This window comes from Polypterus senegalus, chromosome 6 (assembly GCF_016835505.1).
Source record: "Polypterus senegalus isolate Bchr_013 chromosome 6, ASM1683550v1, whole genome shotgun sequence".
Classification (NCBI taxonomy): Eukaryota; Metazoa; Chordata; class Cladistia; order Polypteriformes; family Polypteridae; genus Polypterus; species Polypterus senegalus.
In genome coordinates this window covers 193249308-193265526 of record NC_053159.1, presented here as the reverse complement: position 1 = coordinate 193265526, position 16219 = coordinate 193249308, and the positions used below count along the sequence as shown (strand labels likewise).

Below are 16219 nucleotides of genomic sequence, written 5' to 3'. Positions count from 1 at the left end.
CTGAGAGCGTCCAAGTCCAGAAAATCAACGCCACTTTGCCTGAAACTTAGCTGTGTTTATTTATGTATGTATGTATTTATTTATTTGCTTATTGATTGATTGATTGATTGATTGAGTGATTGATTTATTTGACTTTCAAAACAAGTTCGCTTAAGTCCAAAAGCGGCTCTCTGATCTTCTGACCTCACAAACATGACGTCACCGCTGGCTATTAAATTCAAATGAAATAAAAGTGGGCACCATTTCTGTCCCCCTCTCCCTCTTTGAGCCCACCATCTACCCCACGCTCTGTCCGTACACGTCAGTGGCTGGGGGGATGGGAGCACCTTGAACAAATCACGTGCTTTTACTGTCCATCCCCGGTCAGTGTCAAGGCAGCTGTCCTGACCAGGGGGGCCACTACGGACCTCTTCATTTAGCGGAGATCAGGTGACTGGGGCTAGTATCCTGCGTGAAGTCGGGGTGGGCACTGCACTTGGCATATCGCGTGATGGTGTGTGGAGAAAGACGCTATATGGGATTCACGGTGGACCTCTGATGCGTTTTCACGGTGTGCCAGTAGACAATCGAGTGCGTCCGGTGGTGACAACAAAGGACAAAGCCGACACCGTCGACTTCAGCGTAGAGAAGAAGAAGACAAGGAAGAAGAAGTTCACCTCCCGAGCGGCACGATCGGCGACCCCCACCCACCCAGATTTCACGAGTGACGTCGTCACGGAGCTCACGGAGGAGGTCCGGTCACCGCTCGGCGCTCTCAGCGCTCACACAAAGTCACACCAAGTCACCTACCAGCTAAGCGACACCAGAACAGGTGAGTCGCCACCTGCAGACCCAGTGAGACTCGAACAGGTGAGCTGTCGGCCCGCTTTGGAGTGGTTTGGGTGGACGGAATCTTCTACCGGAACGGGGTCTTCGGGGGCGCGTTTAACGCTGTACGTCTCATACCCGCCGCACACGACCCTCCGTTATTCGCCAGGTGCTGTGCTGCCCGATGCGTCTTTCCGTGATTCGATGACCTGCTCTGAAAGGCGCTATAAATGGATTTTCCTCTGAGTGCGTCGCTTGTCGTTTACTTCTTTTGCAATCGGAGATTGCCGGCCGTCACATGAGCGCGCAGAGGGGGCAGCCAGGTGACAAGAAAAGCGACGACCACGTCCGAAGTAGAAAAGCGCGACCGGCAGCGGGGGGCGTCGAGACTCAGAGGGAAAGGGAAAGGAGAGAAGTGTGCAGTACAGTCGGTCATTTTATATAGCGTCTTTCATCGACATCGTCGCCAGGGCAGCGGTTAGAAACGACCCCCAGGGAGCACGGATTGCACGGCGCAAGAAAAAAAAAACACAGGACACCGAGACCCCCAGCCCGTGTCTGCCTACTCGTCTCCTTCACGCGTTCATCCTGACTCGGTGAACACAAGCGGAAAACCTTCACGTGAAGCAGCCCGTGCTTCAGGGGACATCTCGACGTGATATCTGGGGGCTCATCCAGGCTAAATGACCCCCTAAAGCCGGGCCTCAGCTGAACTGCACTCGTGTGATTCTTCAGAGTTCGTGGGTGGGCAGAGTGGACCCTCCTGGACACCTGAAGGGCCTGTGAACTGCAGGGAAGGGTCGGGGCAGAAAAGGGGACCACCACAGTACGAAATCTAAGCAGGTACATGTCCAGATGTGCAATACACACACACACACCAAACACGCGTGTTGCACACCCCGTCACTAACGAGCGCTGTAACAGATGAGACCCCCACCCCCATCTCATTTTGGCGTCCTTTTCTTGGTCTCTTCCGCAGGTTGTCGCGATGCCTCAGGACATGGCGCGCCCACTCACTTTGCCAGGTTCGTGAGGAAGGTGCCAATTCTGCCAATATACTGTGCAAGGCAGAAAGCGGGTGTGGCGGCGGTGGGGGGCTCACACACTGCCACTCCCATCGAAGCGGTGCGGAGCTTTAAGATGGACGCTAGTGGACCTGAGATGCCATCAGCTGCGCCACCACATCACCCGCTTCGGCCTGAACGGACACCTCAGACTCCCTGCCCTTTCCCGGGTCCTGCTGACCCCCGGTGCTCTTCGGGCAGGCGGCGGCTCAAAGGGGGCGCTTTACGGGACTTGGGGTTCAATGCGCTTTTGTTTCAATGGCTTTCGTTTCTTTAGCCATTTGGCAGACATTTCTGGAGTCGCCTGAAAGTCACGGGCCGGTCTGCTTATTAACAATGACAGAAACATTCAGATACTTTAGGGGGTCGGGGAAGAGGTGTCGTTGAGATGCCATCAAGGATCTGCATTCGATAAAGAAGCGACATACTCACATTCACCGGGTCCGGGGCGGATCTGGCATCATGGAGTCCAGTGTGAGTGCCAGGGGGTCTTCTCCCATTAGAGGAGAAGATCGAGTGTCCGCGAGGAGGTCGGGAGCGATGAGGCGCTGCATTCTTCAAAGTGGGGCCAGTCGTCACGTGTGCTGAGGAGTTCAGTCAGCAGGGGCTTGCGGGGGTCTTCACCCGGCCTGGCTGATTGCGCTTGCCGCTGTGGCTCCGACGTGTCAAATTTTATTTAAGAAGCACATTTTAATAAAAATAACATTAAGAATAATCTTTACGTTTTAACTGAAGCCGAAGTGCCGCACAGGCAAACCTCCAAGAAAAACCCACCGGACCGACCGAATCAGACCCCCGACACGGCCAGACGCACTCCAGTCCCGCTGAGCCAACAGCAACATGAAATGCCGGCGAGAAGAAACGAGCCATTAAAAGCGAGGCGGCCGCCGATCTCCCCCGGTAAAGTGTTGGGGGGTCTGCAGCTGGCCACTCAAAGTGCCACTCGCCGGGGTCCCCGTGCACAAGTCTTGTCGTTTATTCATTCAGATTTCCATGTCCACCCTTGGCTCACCAGTGTGGGGCGATAGCGAGCTGATGTCACCTGAGCACAGTCAGTGGCCAGCAGAGGTCAGTTGGCTGTCCAGCCAGAACAACCCTATTAAAAGTCCCCCTAGCGCCCCCTATGGTCACATGAACTCCTACACCCACCTGTCCACCTGAACTCATTGAAGTGAGTCTTTAGTCTGACCGTGAAAGGTGCTATATAATCCACAGCCCTCGTGACTCTCTGGGTGTTTCCAGAGTCTCTGGGTACAGGGCTGGGTGACATTCATCGTTGGGCATCAGTGCCAGCTGGTGACCCTCTGCCTCTTCTGTCTCTGCAGAACTCTAATGAACAGCTTTGGGGTGGCCAGGACAAGATGGGCGATGCTGGCACTCCTGGGACTGCTGTATGTCTCACCATTGTCATGCCATGAGCACATCGACCCCCTGGCCCTGGAGAGACCGGACCCCCAGTGCTGGGAGTCGTCCTCAGCTATTCTGCTGGAGATGAGGAAGCCTCAAATCTCGGAGAGTGTCTCAGGCTTCTGGGACCTCATGATCTTCCTGAAGACCTCGGACAATCTGAAGCATGGGGCCTTGTTCTGGAACCTGGCACAGGTCTTCTGGGACATCTACGTGGACTGCGTACTGTCCAGGACCCACGGCCTGGGTCGCCGGCAACTGACCGCCAGGGACCGTGAGATCACAGCCCTCCATTCCCTGGTCACTGACGGTAAGTGAGGGTCCAGTGTTGCACTAAACGGGGTATTATGAGGAGGGGGCAGTGGCCTAAAGATACACACCAAGTCTGGGTCATCGTCCGTCACCAAGTTCAAGTCTGTCTCACCCAGGGGGCAGCAAAGGAGCGGTCAGCAAGCGTCTGTGTCTCCAGACTCAATGACAAGATGGGGGAGTTTTCTCCATTCGGATGATCGGACAGCACAGAGTGGCATTTTAGTGAGAGAGAGAGCCCAAGTGGTCACTAGCAGACCTCAGATGGTCACTCCAGGGTGAAAGAGAGAGAGAAGGAGAGAAACCTCTCGTGGTCACCAAGACAAAGAGACAGAGCCCTCTAGTGGTCATTCTTAAGAAACAGCAACAGAAGGAAGAAGAGGCCCCTAGTGGTCACTGGAAGAAGAAGAAGAAGGAGAAGGCTGTAACCAAGTCCTGCTGGTCACTCTAGGGAGCGGAGCGGCTTTGTGGAGACCCTTAATGGCTATTTCAGAGAGAGAGAGATGGAGACCACTAGTGGTCAGTGCAGGGTGAAAGACTGAGAGAGACCCCTAGTGGTCCCTCAACATGAGAGAGCAAGAGTAGCAGCCTTTAGTGGTCACTATAGGAAGAGTGAGCCCTCTAGTGGTCACTACAATGAAAAGCAAACAATAGCACAATGGTCACTCCAGTGACAAGGCTGTTTCTCTGTACAGGTCACTGTGAGTGGAAGGAGCAAAAGAGAACTTCTAATGGTCACCCCTGACAAAAGGAGAGAAACAGAGACTTCAAGCGGTCAAAGCTGGTGGTCACTGAGAGCTTCAGCTCTCTAGTGGTCACTCAACAGAAACAGAAAGAAACAGAGGCCTCTAGTGGTCACTACAAGAAGAAGGAGAGAGCCCTCTAATGGTCACTATAAGCAAAAAGGAAAAGCCCTAATGGCCACTCACAATGAAAAGAAATAAAATAAAATAAGAAAGAAAGACGGACCCCTCAAATGGTCACTCCAGGGAGAGAGAGAGAGAGAGAGAGAGAGAGAAGCCTTAGGTGGTCGTTAAGAGCAAGAGAGAGAATCAGCACCCTCTAGTGGTCATTTCTGATAACCAGCAAGGGAAAGAAACAGGGACGTGCAGTGGTCACTAGAAGAAGAAGAAGAGAGACACTGAGCCCTGATGGTCACTCCAGAGAAATAAAAGGAGCGCCCTAACTGTAGCCCTAGTGGTCACTGACTGCAGGGACACCACTAGTGGTCACTCTGAGTAAAGAGCCAGACTCAGTGACACAGGCACAAAGAGTCCAAGTGGAGGTCTAGTAGAGCCATTGATCCTTACTGGTCACTGTAGGCAGATGGACAGTGAGTGGTCAGTCTAAGGTGGCTCTGGCCCTCTCCCAGGATTAAAAGCAGATGGCTAGCCAGTCTACCCGGGTCATGCTCATTAGATCGGAGTGGAGACACCAAGTGGTCAGTCCAGGCGGTGGTCATTGCAGGGTCCAGTCCAACTTTGATTTTTTTTTTATTTGCAGAATCTTACATCCGCGGCCACAGGAAGGACTTCGGTAAGGAGAAGCAGTACACGCGAGACCTGATTGGAATCCACGTCCACCAAAGTGGGCCAGGCGGACCACCCCCCCTGGACCAGGCGCTGTCCTTCAGGAGGCCCCGCTCCCGTGTCTGACCACTAATAAAGTCTTTGCAGTGAACCCCCAGTGTGTCCTGTGGTGCTCTGTCCCTTGGGGTGGCTGTCCCTGCATGGCCAGTCAGCACAAGGCCCAGTTGTTCATGAAGGTGGCAGAGTGGCCTTGTCCACGAGGTGACACAGTGAGTGTCCTAGCAGCTCAGCCGCGTCCAGCAGCTCCATCTTCAGGGAAGCGTAGGGATCTGCAGAACAAGTCACCTCTCGGCCGTCCATCCCTCCGATGCCAGGCTGGTACTCTCCTTGCCCGCTGCCACTTGGCATGCTTTGCTTCCAGTTAACCTCTTGTTCTATCCCAGCATGCTCTTCTGTTCCAGTGAAGGTCAGTTGTCCTCTCGAGTTCTCCGGGTGTCGTCCATCCAGATTTCCAGTGTCCACCAGGGTCATCTGTAAAAAACACATAGTGAGGGACCACAGGGTCTCGGCCAGTGGCTCCAGGCTGCTTGATGGTACCTGCAGAAGCTGCCGGACGTGTCCAAGCTGGGCCTGCAGGGTCTCGTTGTGCTCTGTCAGGACATCAATGTGAGCTTCAAGTCGCTGGTGCAGCTCTTCCTGAATGTTCAGCTCCACAGCGGCCATACTTCTCCACCGGGTCAGCTCCCTTCAAGTACAAACATAAGAACATGGCATGGACACGTTGAGGACAAGAAGGTGACAGAAGGGACTGGGACAGGGAATGTGGCCCACAGGAGTGAAAGATGGACAGCATGGAGACTTCAGAGATGTGGAGCTCTGGTCACCTGGGGGTGTGAGCTTTTCTAGTGAGTCTGCTTCAGCTGGCCACCCACCTGCAGACGACGGGCACGTCCTGCATGGCTGCCAGTGGCTGTCGCATGTCTGGGTCAGACAAGGCCCTCTTGCTCCTCCAGACAGGCGGCTGTAGATGACAAGAACATTTGGTGAGGTTGGGGTCACTCCTGGAGCCGATGACCAGTCCATGTATGAAAGGCTGACCTGAGGCTCTAATGACCACTGCCAGCCTTCCAAAGCAGACTCCTCATGTACAGCTTTAGAGTGACCGTCCCCCACGAGGGTCTTCACTGCGGGCTTGAGGTCTCCAGGATAAAAGTGCGCCCCTGGCCTGCAGGAAGAGATGAGCCAAATGAATGACCGCCCAGGTGGAGGTGTCCGCCTCTCGATAGACTCACCGTCTCTGCTCCGCCACTCCTGGCCGTGTGCCCATCTTGGGCATCATGCCATTCCGAGTTCCTGTCCTCTTGTGACGTCCACCCAGTAATGTCCTTAACGTCCATGAGAAAACTTTCAGGCTCTCCTTGGTGGACGGCTGTAGAAAAGAGGGCGAGGTGGGTATGTTGGGTACCAGCGCTGAGCATCTGCTGACCAGTAACAATGACCGGGACCCGAAGGGGTGAGGAGCTGGTACACCTGTTACCATAGCAACTAGTGCATGTGACAATGACCCGCTGAGTGTCCACTCATGTACATTATCCAAGTGGACAGCCCTTCCCACAAACCTTAGAATCTGATTGGCTGCTTACTGGGCGACAGAACTCCAGAGTTGGGTGGGAGAGTCGGTGACGTCCATCTGTCCGGCAGGTCAAGTAGCAGGACTGGCAGAGGTTAAAGTTCACGCACCTGAGGCACTGATACCTGTATTGAAAGGAACAAACCAGAAAAGAGACAAGTCCACCACGCCATGTCCGGCCTTCCTCGAGGTGGTCATCAGACACATAGTGACCTCTCCTTACTGGACACTGACCGTCTGACCCACCAGAGATACAAAGATATCTGCACCTCCCATTTTACTAGAGGGTATGTAGTACCCTCTTGTGGGGGTCCACATTTCTCATTTTTGAGCTAAATGGTGCCCTCTTGTGGACATCCATGTCTGTTTGCTTACTGGTGTTCACAGCACCATCTTTCGGATGCCCACATATATATTTGGGTACTTTGTTATTGATGCCCTCTTCTGCATTCCTGCAATTGTCCTTTGGTGGAGTTTATGGGCGCCAGCAGCTCTCCGTTCATGGTGTGCATTCACTGTTATCAGAGTGTACAGCCCCTGTGACGCACACATTTCATTTGGGGGTAAATTGTGCCCTCTAGTGGGCATTTACTTTTGTTTTTTTAAATGCCATACTCAGCGCCCCCTTGTGGATTTACACGTTTGCAGTTTGCTGTTTAAACCTGCTTTATAGCGCCCTCTTCTGGACAGACACACCTCTGTTTTATGCAACTGCAGTGTTCTGTTTTGGAGTTCATAGCCCCTGCTTGTAGATGCCCGTTTTACTCTTCAATTGGGGTGCAAAACGTGGCGCCCCCTTGTGGATTCCCACCTATTCAGTGCCCTCTAGTGGACATCTATATTCTCTCTTTTGGTGTGTGTAGCCCCCTTGTGGATGCATACACACTACTCTTTTATTGGGCACACATCTACAGCGCCCTCTTGGGGTGGCCCTCTTTATTGGATGTTCTCACTGGATTCTGTCATTGTGGTGCCCAGATGCCCAGCTACATGTGCCCAGCTCTCATTCTCATACCGAAGTCCAACGATGGGTCCACTCCTGCACACCTGGCAGCGCGATTGGTGCACCACAGTCTCGCTGGTCGACACGCGGTACAAAGTGGGCAGCCACCGGACACAAGGGGGGTCAGTGTGAAGCCAGCAGGCAAATTTCTCCTCCACAATCCCACTGGTCAGCTCCTGCAGGAGTGGTGGACAGCATGACAGTCGAGCACAATGGCCAGCCGGCCCCCCACCGTCCAGAGACCCTGCTTCTTGCTACTCACCCCCTGGAAACAGTCCCTGATGGCCACATCCACCTCCTCCAAGCCAGCGTCCTCCTGGACAATCCTGGGTATCTGGGAGAGAGCGGAGCGGTGAGGACGGATGCCTGTGATGGACACACACTGACACCGGTGGGCACCAGGTGACTTCCTACCTGCTGCAGGTCCTGCAGGACGTTTCTCAGGCCATGGCGAGTTGCACGCCTGTCATCAGCACAGGGATGACCGCTGGCCTGCACGGCCAACTCAAAGAGGCCTACAAGAAGGACAAGGTCAACTCAGAGGGGACAGTGGGGTGACACCAAGCTCCACGGCCACCTGACTCACCTGCAAACTTAATGGACACTTGGTCTGCCGAAAGTGCCACCAGAGCCACGGCCACTGACCTCAGAGGAAAGGATCCCGCTTGATCCCTGGACACAAAGCGACACACGGCGGTCACTCTTACAGCCCACCCACACACTTTCATCTCCTTCGCAGAAGCAGCTGGTGGCTCACCGGTCAAACATGGCAGCTAGCAGGTGGCTGGTGTGCTCAGCTGCTCCCGGTGTCACTTGAGCCCTTTGGAAGAGGAGCTGCAGGGCCGGCATGGTGACGACAGTCGGGACAGCACCGTCTGGATGGACATGTGACCTCAGGTCCTTCAGCAGTTGGACAATCATGGAGGAGTCTACCAGGTGCACTGAAATGGAGTGGGGGGGGTGCGGGTCAGAGGTGTGTGGGTCAGGAGCTGCAGCCACCAGGGGTGACAAAACTTACACTGGCAGAGCTTCTGCAAAGACCTCAGCTTGAAGGCAATTCGATAGGCAGCTGGGTGGACATCAGCAAGTCCTGCTGGGAGGGGAAAAGAAGAGCTGATGAAAGCTGTGCCCACCACAACTGCGGTGCCAGGCCTCTCTGTGCTCTCAACTTCAGGTGGACATCCACTTCCACTGAGGAGCAAAGAGGGTGAATTGACCACACTGGGGCAGCACACCCACCTGAACCTGACCCCTGACCTTATCTGCTTAGCCCACTCTCTAGATGTAGTTTAGCTCCACCTCCAGTGCAGAGCCACACCCCCACCTCAACTCGCCCATTTAACTGGAAGCCACACCCCCTCGTAAAGAGCTCCACACTCATCCCATAAAACTGCTGAATTGCATGGGGGCGCCAAGCTCCGCCCCAGCATACTGTGGCAGCTTAGTGGCCCCCTAAACCTTTAAAAAGCTCCTCCCCTGAACAGAACAGTCAAAGCCCCTCAAGCTCCACCCCATCTTAAGATCCCTTCAAGCTCCGCCCATTGCTCACTCTGGCAGCCTGAAGCTCCTCAGTGCTGAGCGCCACCCCCACCTCGAGATGGTGCCAGACCCCATTGACCACCCGGATGCTGTTACCTGGCAGAGGAGGCTCCATGGGTGGCTGAGAGTCCAGAGTGGTGAAGACACAGTGATGGCAGACCCCTAGTTGTCTCCTAACGTGTCCCCTCGGGCAGTACTGACCGCTGTCTTGTGTCTCACGTTACCTGTCGCTGTGTGAGGTGGCCACGCCTCCAGGGTAATATTACAACTTGGTCTATGAGACAGCCTGTTGCTATAGTAATGGTAACAGTTAGCTCGATTGGTTGTCATGCCTGTGGGGACATGGTCTAAGGTGGGCTGTGGCAGAACACTGGGCACTGGTGTCCACTACACCAGATTTAGAGCTGTGCTCAGTATGGGGTCCAAAAAGTGAATAAGGAAGGGGCATTGGGATAGCTGATGTTTAGGATAGGGTGCCACCTGTTTGGCATTAATGACACAGACACACATGGCGAGGCTAGATGGCACTTTTATTTGTTCCTCTGTCTCAGAGTGGGCATTTGGTGGGCATCCATCTCATGCTGGGCCAGACAGATTCAGGTGCTTCCAGGCAGCTTCTTTTTCCTAGAAAACAGAAATGAAGGAAATTGATGAGTGACCAGGTTGACCAAGCTGACCTGCAATGAGTGACATCCAGCGCCCCTTACCAGTGAGAGCTCTGTGACGATGGCTGCCAGCTTCTCCTTGGCTTCTGGGGTCAGCTCATGGTCAGTGGCTACCATCCATGTCCTGCTGCTGAAGTACACTGGCACTGCAAAGACGAGCCCAGCGGGCAGCTCAAAGGCACCTGCAGAGGCACAGAATCGTTCAGTGGCCAGGAGGCTCGGACTATGGCCCCCCTGGGTGTTTGTGTTCACCTTACCGTCACTGACCACCCCGAGGGACTGCACTCCCACAGCAATGGACTGGCCGAACCACTTCTGTAGAAGAGTGACCACAGCATGGATGACGGGCAGGCTCCTGTGTCCTTGGCTTGGTGACGGGCTTTTGACCGCGGTCAGGAACTCCGTTTCCAGCCACTTCCTGCAGGAAAGCACAAAGGGGCCATTAGAGTCACGCAGCTGGGTGGACAAATAACCAAAGAGTCCTGGAGGCCACAAGTTCTCCTACCTGTCGTATATGACTTCCAGGACGGGTTGTGAGAATTCCGGAGGACCCCAGGTGGCACCATCGTACCTGTAGACCCGCGCCATCGTCAGGTCAATGTGGGTACTGCCACTGATGTTACCCCACACGGCGACGTTTGTGATGCCTGGAAGAGACAAAAGTGCCACCTGAGTGCCAGCACCTACAGATGGAGCTCAATGTGGAAGGCGCTATATAGGGGCTGTTGTATCTACACTACTGTGTCATCAAGTGACTTGGAGAAAATGAACTCTGCAGCAAGGACAATGGTACTGTACCTCCAAACTAGTGACTTAGGGTGGGTTCAGTTTGGAAAGGTGCCATGTGAGGTACCACCCGCTCTGTCTACAGTGGCATCATTAGACTTTAAGTGAGTGACCGACCTCTCCTGCAAGGAGCCTCTTAAACATTGTGAAGTGGGGTCAGTAAGGAAAGGCGCTATATAGTGACTCATTCAGCCAACTCTACTGGCAGTACATCACCACATGACTGGGAGTCAATCGACTCCACTTCAAGTTCAATTGTGTTTCACTCACAGCTTTTTGGGGTGGATTCACTATGGAAAGGCGCTATATAGTGACTCCTTCAGTCTGCAGTACTTAATAATGGAAATACGTTACCTCCCCTGCAAGGACAATTACATGGTAGCTGTAACATATAGATTCAGTATGGAAAGGCGCTATATAGTCTACTGTGTCATCATGTGACTCTATAGTAGGGTCCATTGCACTTTAACCTCTAAATTAGTGTCTGCAGATAGATTCAACATTGAAAGGCACTATATAGCACAATATACACTTCCAGTCAGCTCCACTGTATTATCATGAGAATGGAAATGAGTCACCTCCCCTGCGAGGACAATTACACTGTACCACTAAAGTGTCAATATGGAAAGGCGCTATATAGTGATATGTTCGGTCTGCTCTACTCTGTCACCATATGAGTCACCTCCCCTGCGAGGACAATTACACTGTACCTCTAAGTTAGTGTCTTGAGGTGGAATCAATATGGAAAGGCGCTATATAGATGGACAGGGCCACAGGTAGAGAGCTGGAGAAGTGTTGGTCACTTTAGATAAAAGTGTCAGTTGTATAAGCCAACGCCCTGCCAAGTCATTTAGTGGCTGGCCAAGAGTGCCACCTAGTGGGCGCACCAGCCTTTTGTCTCCTGGCTGCCCTCAGCAAAGAATCAAAAAGCCTCCCACCTGCTGCATGGACGGCCATTTTTGTGGCCAGGTGACGCTTCGCTCGATTCTCAATGTGTGTTGCCAGGGCCACAAAACGGCAGCTTGGGAAGGATGGTGCACTCTGCGCCAGGATGCAGCACTTCAGATTGGCATAGATGGTGGCCGCCACCACCACTCGCACGTCCCTGTGAGCGTTACTGTCAATCAGGTGTCCATACTCCTGATAGCGCTGTGCCACCCGCTCAATCTGGCTCTCGGCGGTCTGCTGGTTGGCCCCTTCGTCCTCAGCTTCATCCAGAAAGATGACCACGTGGGCACCGAGGAAGGCATTGTGAAGGTCTGAGTGCACCTCGACCCCCAGGAGTGGGGGCAGGGCGGCGTCCTCCAACTCCATCTTGAGGGCACACAGCTGCTCCTCACAGTCACCGCCATCCAGGAGGTGCAGGCTCACCCGCTTCTGGCCAAAGGCATCACCGTTACATAGGAATGGCGTCAGGGCATAGGCATCCAGGCTGAGGGCACTGAGGTGGGAAACAGAGAAGGCCATCAGAGGTCCAGAGGCCTGCATGGTCACTGCTCATTCACTGACCACCTGGGGTCTGCCTTACCTGGTGACCCACACATTGAAGGACTCCACCTGACTCTGCAGCTGCGCCTTTTCTTCCATCAGGGCTGCACACGTCTGCAGGTTCTCAGCTGCGATGTCCATCATGGTGTCGGTTGGCATGTCAGACGTGACACCATAGTAGATCTGAAGACAGCAAACATGGGAGAAGGGGGTCAAACATGTTCAGGTGTGCCACCTGTGCCCACCCACAGCTCTACTGCGGCCCACCTGTGCATGCTCCAGAAAGTCATTGAAGCCCCCTAGCAGAAGGCCTTTGCCCCCGCGGTCCAGCAGTTCCCGCCACACTATGGGGCTCTTGCTGTGCACCCAGCCGTTCCTCTGGCACGTCTCCTGCAGCCACCGCTGGGGGGAAAAAACACATTGGGGAAATTTGGGCATCCAGGAGACTCGTCCCAGGATGCCAGGCGGCTGCTCACCTCCCACTCGTCCGGGTGCTGAGCGATTTTATGGATGTGGAAGTCGGGAAGCATCTTCTCCAGCTTGTCTGCCAGGAGCTCCGCCTTGGCAAAAAACGGGCAGTCAGCTTTACCTGAAATGAGGAAAACACAAAACTTGTCACCGCCTCTGGGGGGCAGCAGTGGGATGCTGGAGCCATTTACTAAAGGTGAGCCCACTAGGGGGTGCAAATGAGCAGGCCCTGTCAACAAGACATTTGTGAAATCTAAGTCCACTGTTTTTTGGTGCCTAGGTCTGCCAGGTCCTGGTGCCCCTGGGCACTTGCCCTTGAAATGGCCCTGTCAGTGAGAACAGCAAAATCACAAGAAAAAGGCAGAAGAGTGAACTGTCTACAAACTTCATTGCAACAAAGGGCAAACAAGCTCGTATAGCGCCTTTCACAGGAACACTAGTTTGAGAGTTGAGGAAACAGGCTTGTGAACTCATATGGTGCCCCCAGAAAGTTCACATTCCACTTTGCAATCATCTGGTAGAAATTGGAGACCCTGACCAAATGGCCTGGCAAACCCAACACAAGCTAATGGACACTCACAGGAAAGGATGCCCCCTGTTGGCACAGTGCCTTAGCTTGGAGGACTTCTCAACCTCTGGATTTCCAGTCAGTGGAACTGAACACTCAGTGGCCACCACTGTCCAGTTTGTAACCCCTGAGGTGACCAGGTCAGCTGCGCTGCCCTCCTGTTACTACTGATGCCTGGGCACATGTGTGGCGCCCCCTATCTGCTGCTCTCCACTAGAAATGTAGCCACCAAAGCCCACCACTCCTCCCAAGCACCACCTGCTCAATTCCTTGCTTACAGTGCAGCATATGAAAGGCGCTATATCATGTGAACATTTCACTGCATAAATGCTGTTTTCCTCACAGCACCTCCTTGGCTTGTCCCCCATGATGATGAGATTGAATGTCAACCGACGAACCTCCTCTATCTATCTATCTATCTATCTATCTATCTATCTATCTATCTATCTATCTATCATATAGCGCCTTTCACTTTATCTATCTATCTATCTATCTATCTATCTATCTATCTATCTATCTATCTATCTATCATATAGCACCTTTCACTTTATCTATCTATCTATCTATCTATCTATCTATCATATAGCGCCTTTCACTCTATCTATCTATCTATCTATCTATCTATCTATCATATAGCGCCTTTCACTCTATCTATCTATCTATCTATCTATCTATCTATCTATCTATCTATCTATATAGTGCCTTTCATCTATATCTATCTATCTATCTATCATATAGTGCCTTTCACTCTATCTATCTATCTATCTATCTATCTATCTATCTATCTATCTATCTATCTATCTATCATAATAGCCTTTCATCTATCTATCTATCTATCTGTCTATCTATCTATCTGTCTATCATATAGCGCCTTTCACTCTATCTATCTATCTATCTATCTATCTATCTGTCTATCTATCTATCTATCATATAGCGCCTTTCACTCTATCTATCTATCTATCTATCTATCTATCTTCCACGTTGTCTCACAGGGTGATGTACCCTTTTAAAATTGCTGTGTAAAAGACGGAGCGGCTAATTCTAACTCCACCAAGTATTCACATCATTACAGCCTCATGGAGGGGTGCCCCCTAGTGGCCTACTCCTCAGGACCACCCAAAGAAGACATCAATCAATTGCAACGAGTGCAGAATGGAGCTGCCAGAATCTGCTCCATCTTATATATCAGAATGTCTTACACCTTACACTTCAAATCGTAAGCTTAGATCGGCTTAGAATTCCAAGAGCTAAACTTAAAAGAAGCACTGAGGCGGGTGACCTTCTGCTGTTATGCACCTAAAATCTGGAATACGAGCCAATAGGAATTCGCCAGGCTGATACGGTGGAGCACACGGATGAGAACTCATTACTCAACATGGCTTTCTCAGAGCTTCATCTTGGTTTAATCCTGATGCTCTGTATATTCAACTAATTCTCATTATTATTCCTGGTGGCTCCAAAATCCGTACTCACCCCTACTTTCTCTGCTGTTCTTTTTCCGGTTTTCTGTGGGTGGTGATCTGCACCACCACCACCTGATCAAAGCACCATGATGTCCTTACATTGATGGATTAAAGGCCAGAAGTCCACATGAATGTCATCATCAAGTTCTTCCATGTGAACCCTGAATACCCTGAGGACTGATTGAGGTAATTTATGTTGGCTAGAATGCCTAGAGGGTCTCGTGGTCTTGGACCTCCTGCAGATTTTCCTTTTTTTCTCTGGCCGTTTTGGATTTTTTTTTGGTTTTTTTGTCCTCCATGGCCATCGGATCTGACTTTTATTCTATGTTAATTAGTGTTCCCTAGTTTGAATTATTTATTTTGTCTTCATCATGTAAAGCACTTTGAGCTCATTGCTTGTATGAAAATGTGCGACAGAAATAAATGTTGTTGTCAAGCACGCAGTCGGTCACAGGTTCAATTTGCAACTCAACGCATACATCAGGGAAAGGCGCTATATAAAGACAGACGTGGAGTCAGAGGCGTCAGGTGGAGAGGAGGACGATCACACACATACATCAAAGAGGAGACCACCACCCTGATACCTGCAAGTCCTAGAAATCCCCCCGTGTTGAGCTGAGCCTAGTGTGACAGCCACTATACACCCTTACGGCTGTCCGCGACCTCCGCTTTCTCAAAAGCGTGAATGGACTGTTGCAGAGATGTGCCAGGGGGCGTGGCTTCTGCCCTCTTCTTGCCATTTGGGTTGGCAGAGATTAGTTTGTCCAAGGGACATTCTTAGGAAGTTGGCAGGGTGTCTGTCACTCGTGTGTCCTCCCGTGGGCAGTTTTAACGCGTTAGGCCCTTCGGTCCGCCACAAACAGCGCGAGTCATGGCAGAGGAACGGAAATGTCACGTTGGCAATGCACCTCACTTCGATGCAAGGTCTGGGCGATGCCAATCGCAGCACAGAGATCAACGCCGGACGGCGTCACGAGAAGTGCACAAACACTTTAAAGTCACTGGTGATACAGGGACGGCGAACCGGGTGAAATCGGGCACGCGCACGGGCTGACGGCCTCGCACTTGATTCCGCCTCACTGATTGGACGGTCCACGTGCCCGTCAGCACACAGACAGACAGACGGCGAACTCTAAGTATCGGTGCACCGGGAGCCTCCTGCGCTAACGGGAGTCGAGCCGCCTTCTCGTCCGAGTACCCGGTTAGTGCAACCCGTCGGAACGCCGACACCTGGCAATGCCACGCGACCTCAGAGCTTTTGTCCCAACATCCCGCTTGAAGTGGACTTGCCCCCAGAGGTCACTCACACAGCTCATCATGCATATAGCGCCCTGCACTGTTACCCGCGTCTTGTAAGACTTCAACTCTTTTACGCTTTAGCCTCGTCACTCGTACTTTCTCTTACCGGCCAATACGAACTTTGCCATGTCGCCCAGATGTTTGTCTCTGTTGCCTGGTAACGACGTCGCGAGAGCGAGCACGTGGCTCGGTGG

At 52.5% G+C, this 16219-nt stretch overlaps 3 protein-coding genes across 4 annotated transcripts; 1 reads left to right on the top strand and 2 right to left on the bottom strand.

Annotated features, from left to right (window-relative positions):
* Positions 1–389: 389 nt before the first annotated feature.
* On the top strand, positions 390–5337 carry LOC120530609 (protein FAM237A-like). 2 transcript variants are annotated; one of them, XM_039755031.1, is made up of 3 exons: positions 390–811; positions 3197–3588; positions 5091–5337. In XM_039755031.1, the coding sequence occupies exons 2-3, from the start codon at positions 3204–3206 to the stop codon at positions 5240–5242; spliced, it is 537 nt and encodes a 178-aa protein (XP_039610965.1). In that variant the 5' UTR covers positions 390–811; positions 3197–3203; the 3' UTR covers positions 5243–5337. The 2 variants fall into 2 exon arrangements, with proteins under 2 accessions (XP_039610965.1, XP_039610964.1); XM_039755030.1 differs by having other exon boundaries at positions 391–849.
* dytn (dystrotelin) lies at positions 5326–9441 on the bottom strand. Its single transcript, XM_039755107.1, has 13 exons — positions 9385–9441; positions 8768–8842; positions 8507–8690; positions 8336–8421; positions 8164–8264; positions 8012–8083; positions 7762–7925; positions 6760–6871; positions 6409–6545; positions 6215–6341; positions 6049–6137; positions 5714–5861; positions 5326–5647 (listed from the first exon to the last, which is right to left on the bottom strand). Exons 1-13 carry the CDS (start codon positions 9401–9403, stop codon positions 5345–5347), a joined length of 1617 nt encoding a protein of 538 aa, XP_039611041.1. The 5' UTR covers positions 9404–9441; the 3' UTR covers positions 5326–5344.
* A 340-nt stretch (positions 9442–9781) lies between these two features.
* On the bottom strand, positions 9782–16209 carry mdh1b (malate dehydrogenase 1B, NAD (soluble)). Its single transcript, XM_039757858.1, has 9 exons — positions 16132–16209; positions 12704–12816; positions 12495–12629; positions 12268–12410; positions 11678–12180; positions 10459–10600; positions 10211–10371; positions 9996–10135; positions 9782–9912 (listed from the first exon to the last, which is right to left on the bottom strand). Exons 1-9 carry the CDS (start codon positions 16151–16153, stop codon positions 9865–9867), a joined length of 1407 nt encoding a protein of 468 aa, XP_039613792.1. The 5' UTR covers positions 16154–16209; the 3' UTR covers positions 9782–9864.
* Between the last annotated feature and the right edge of the window lie 10 nt (positions 16210–16219).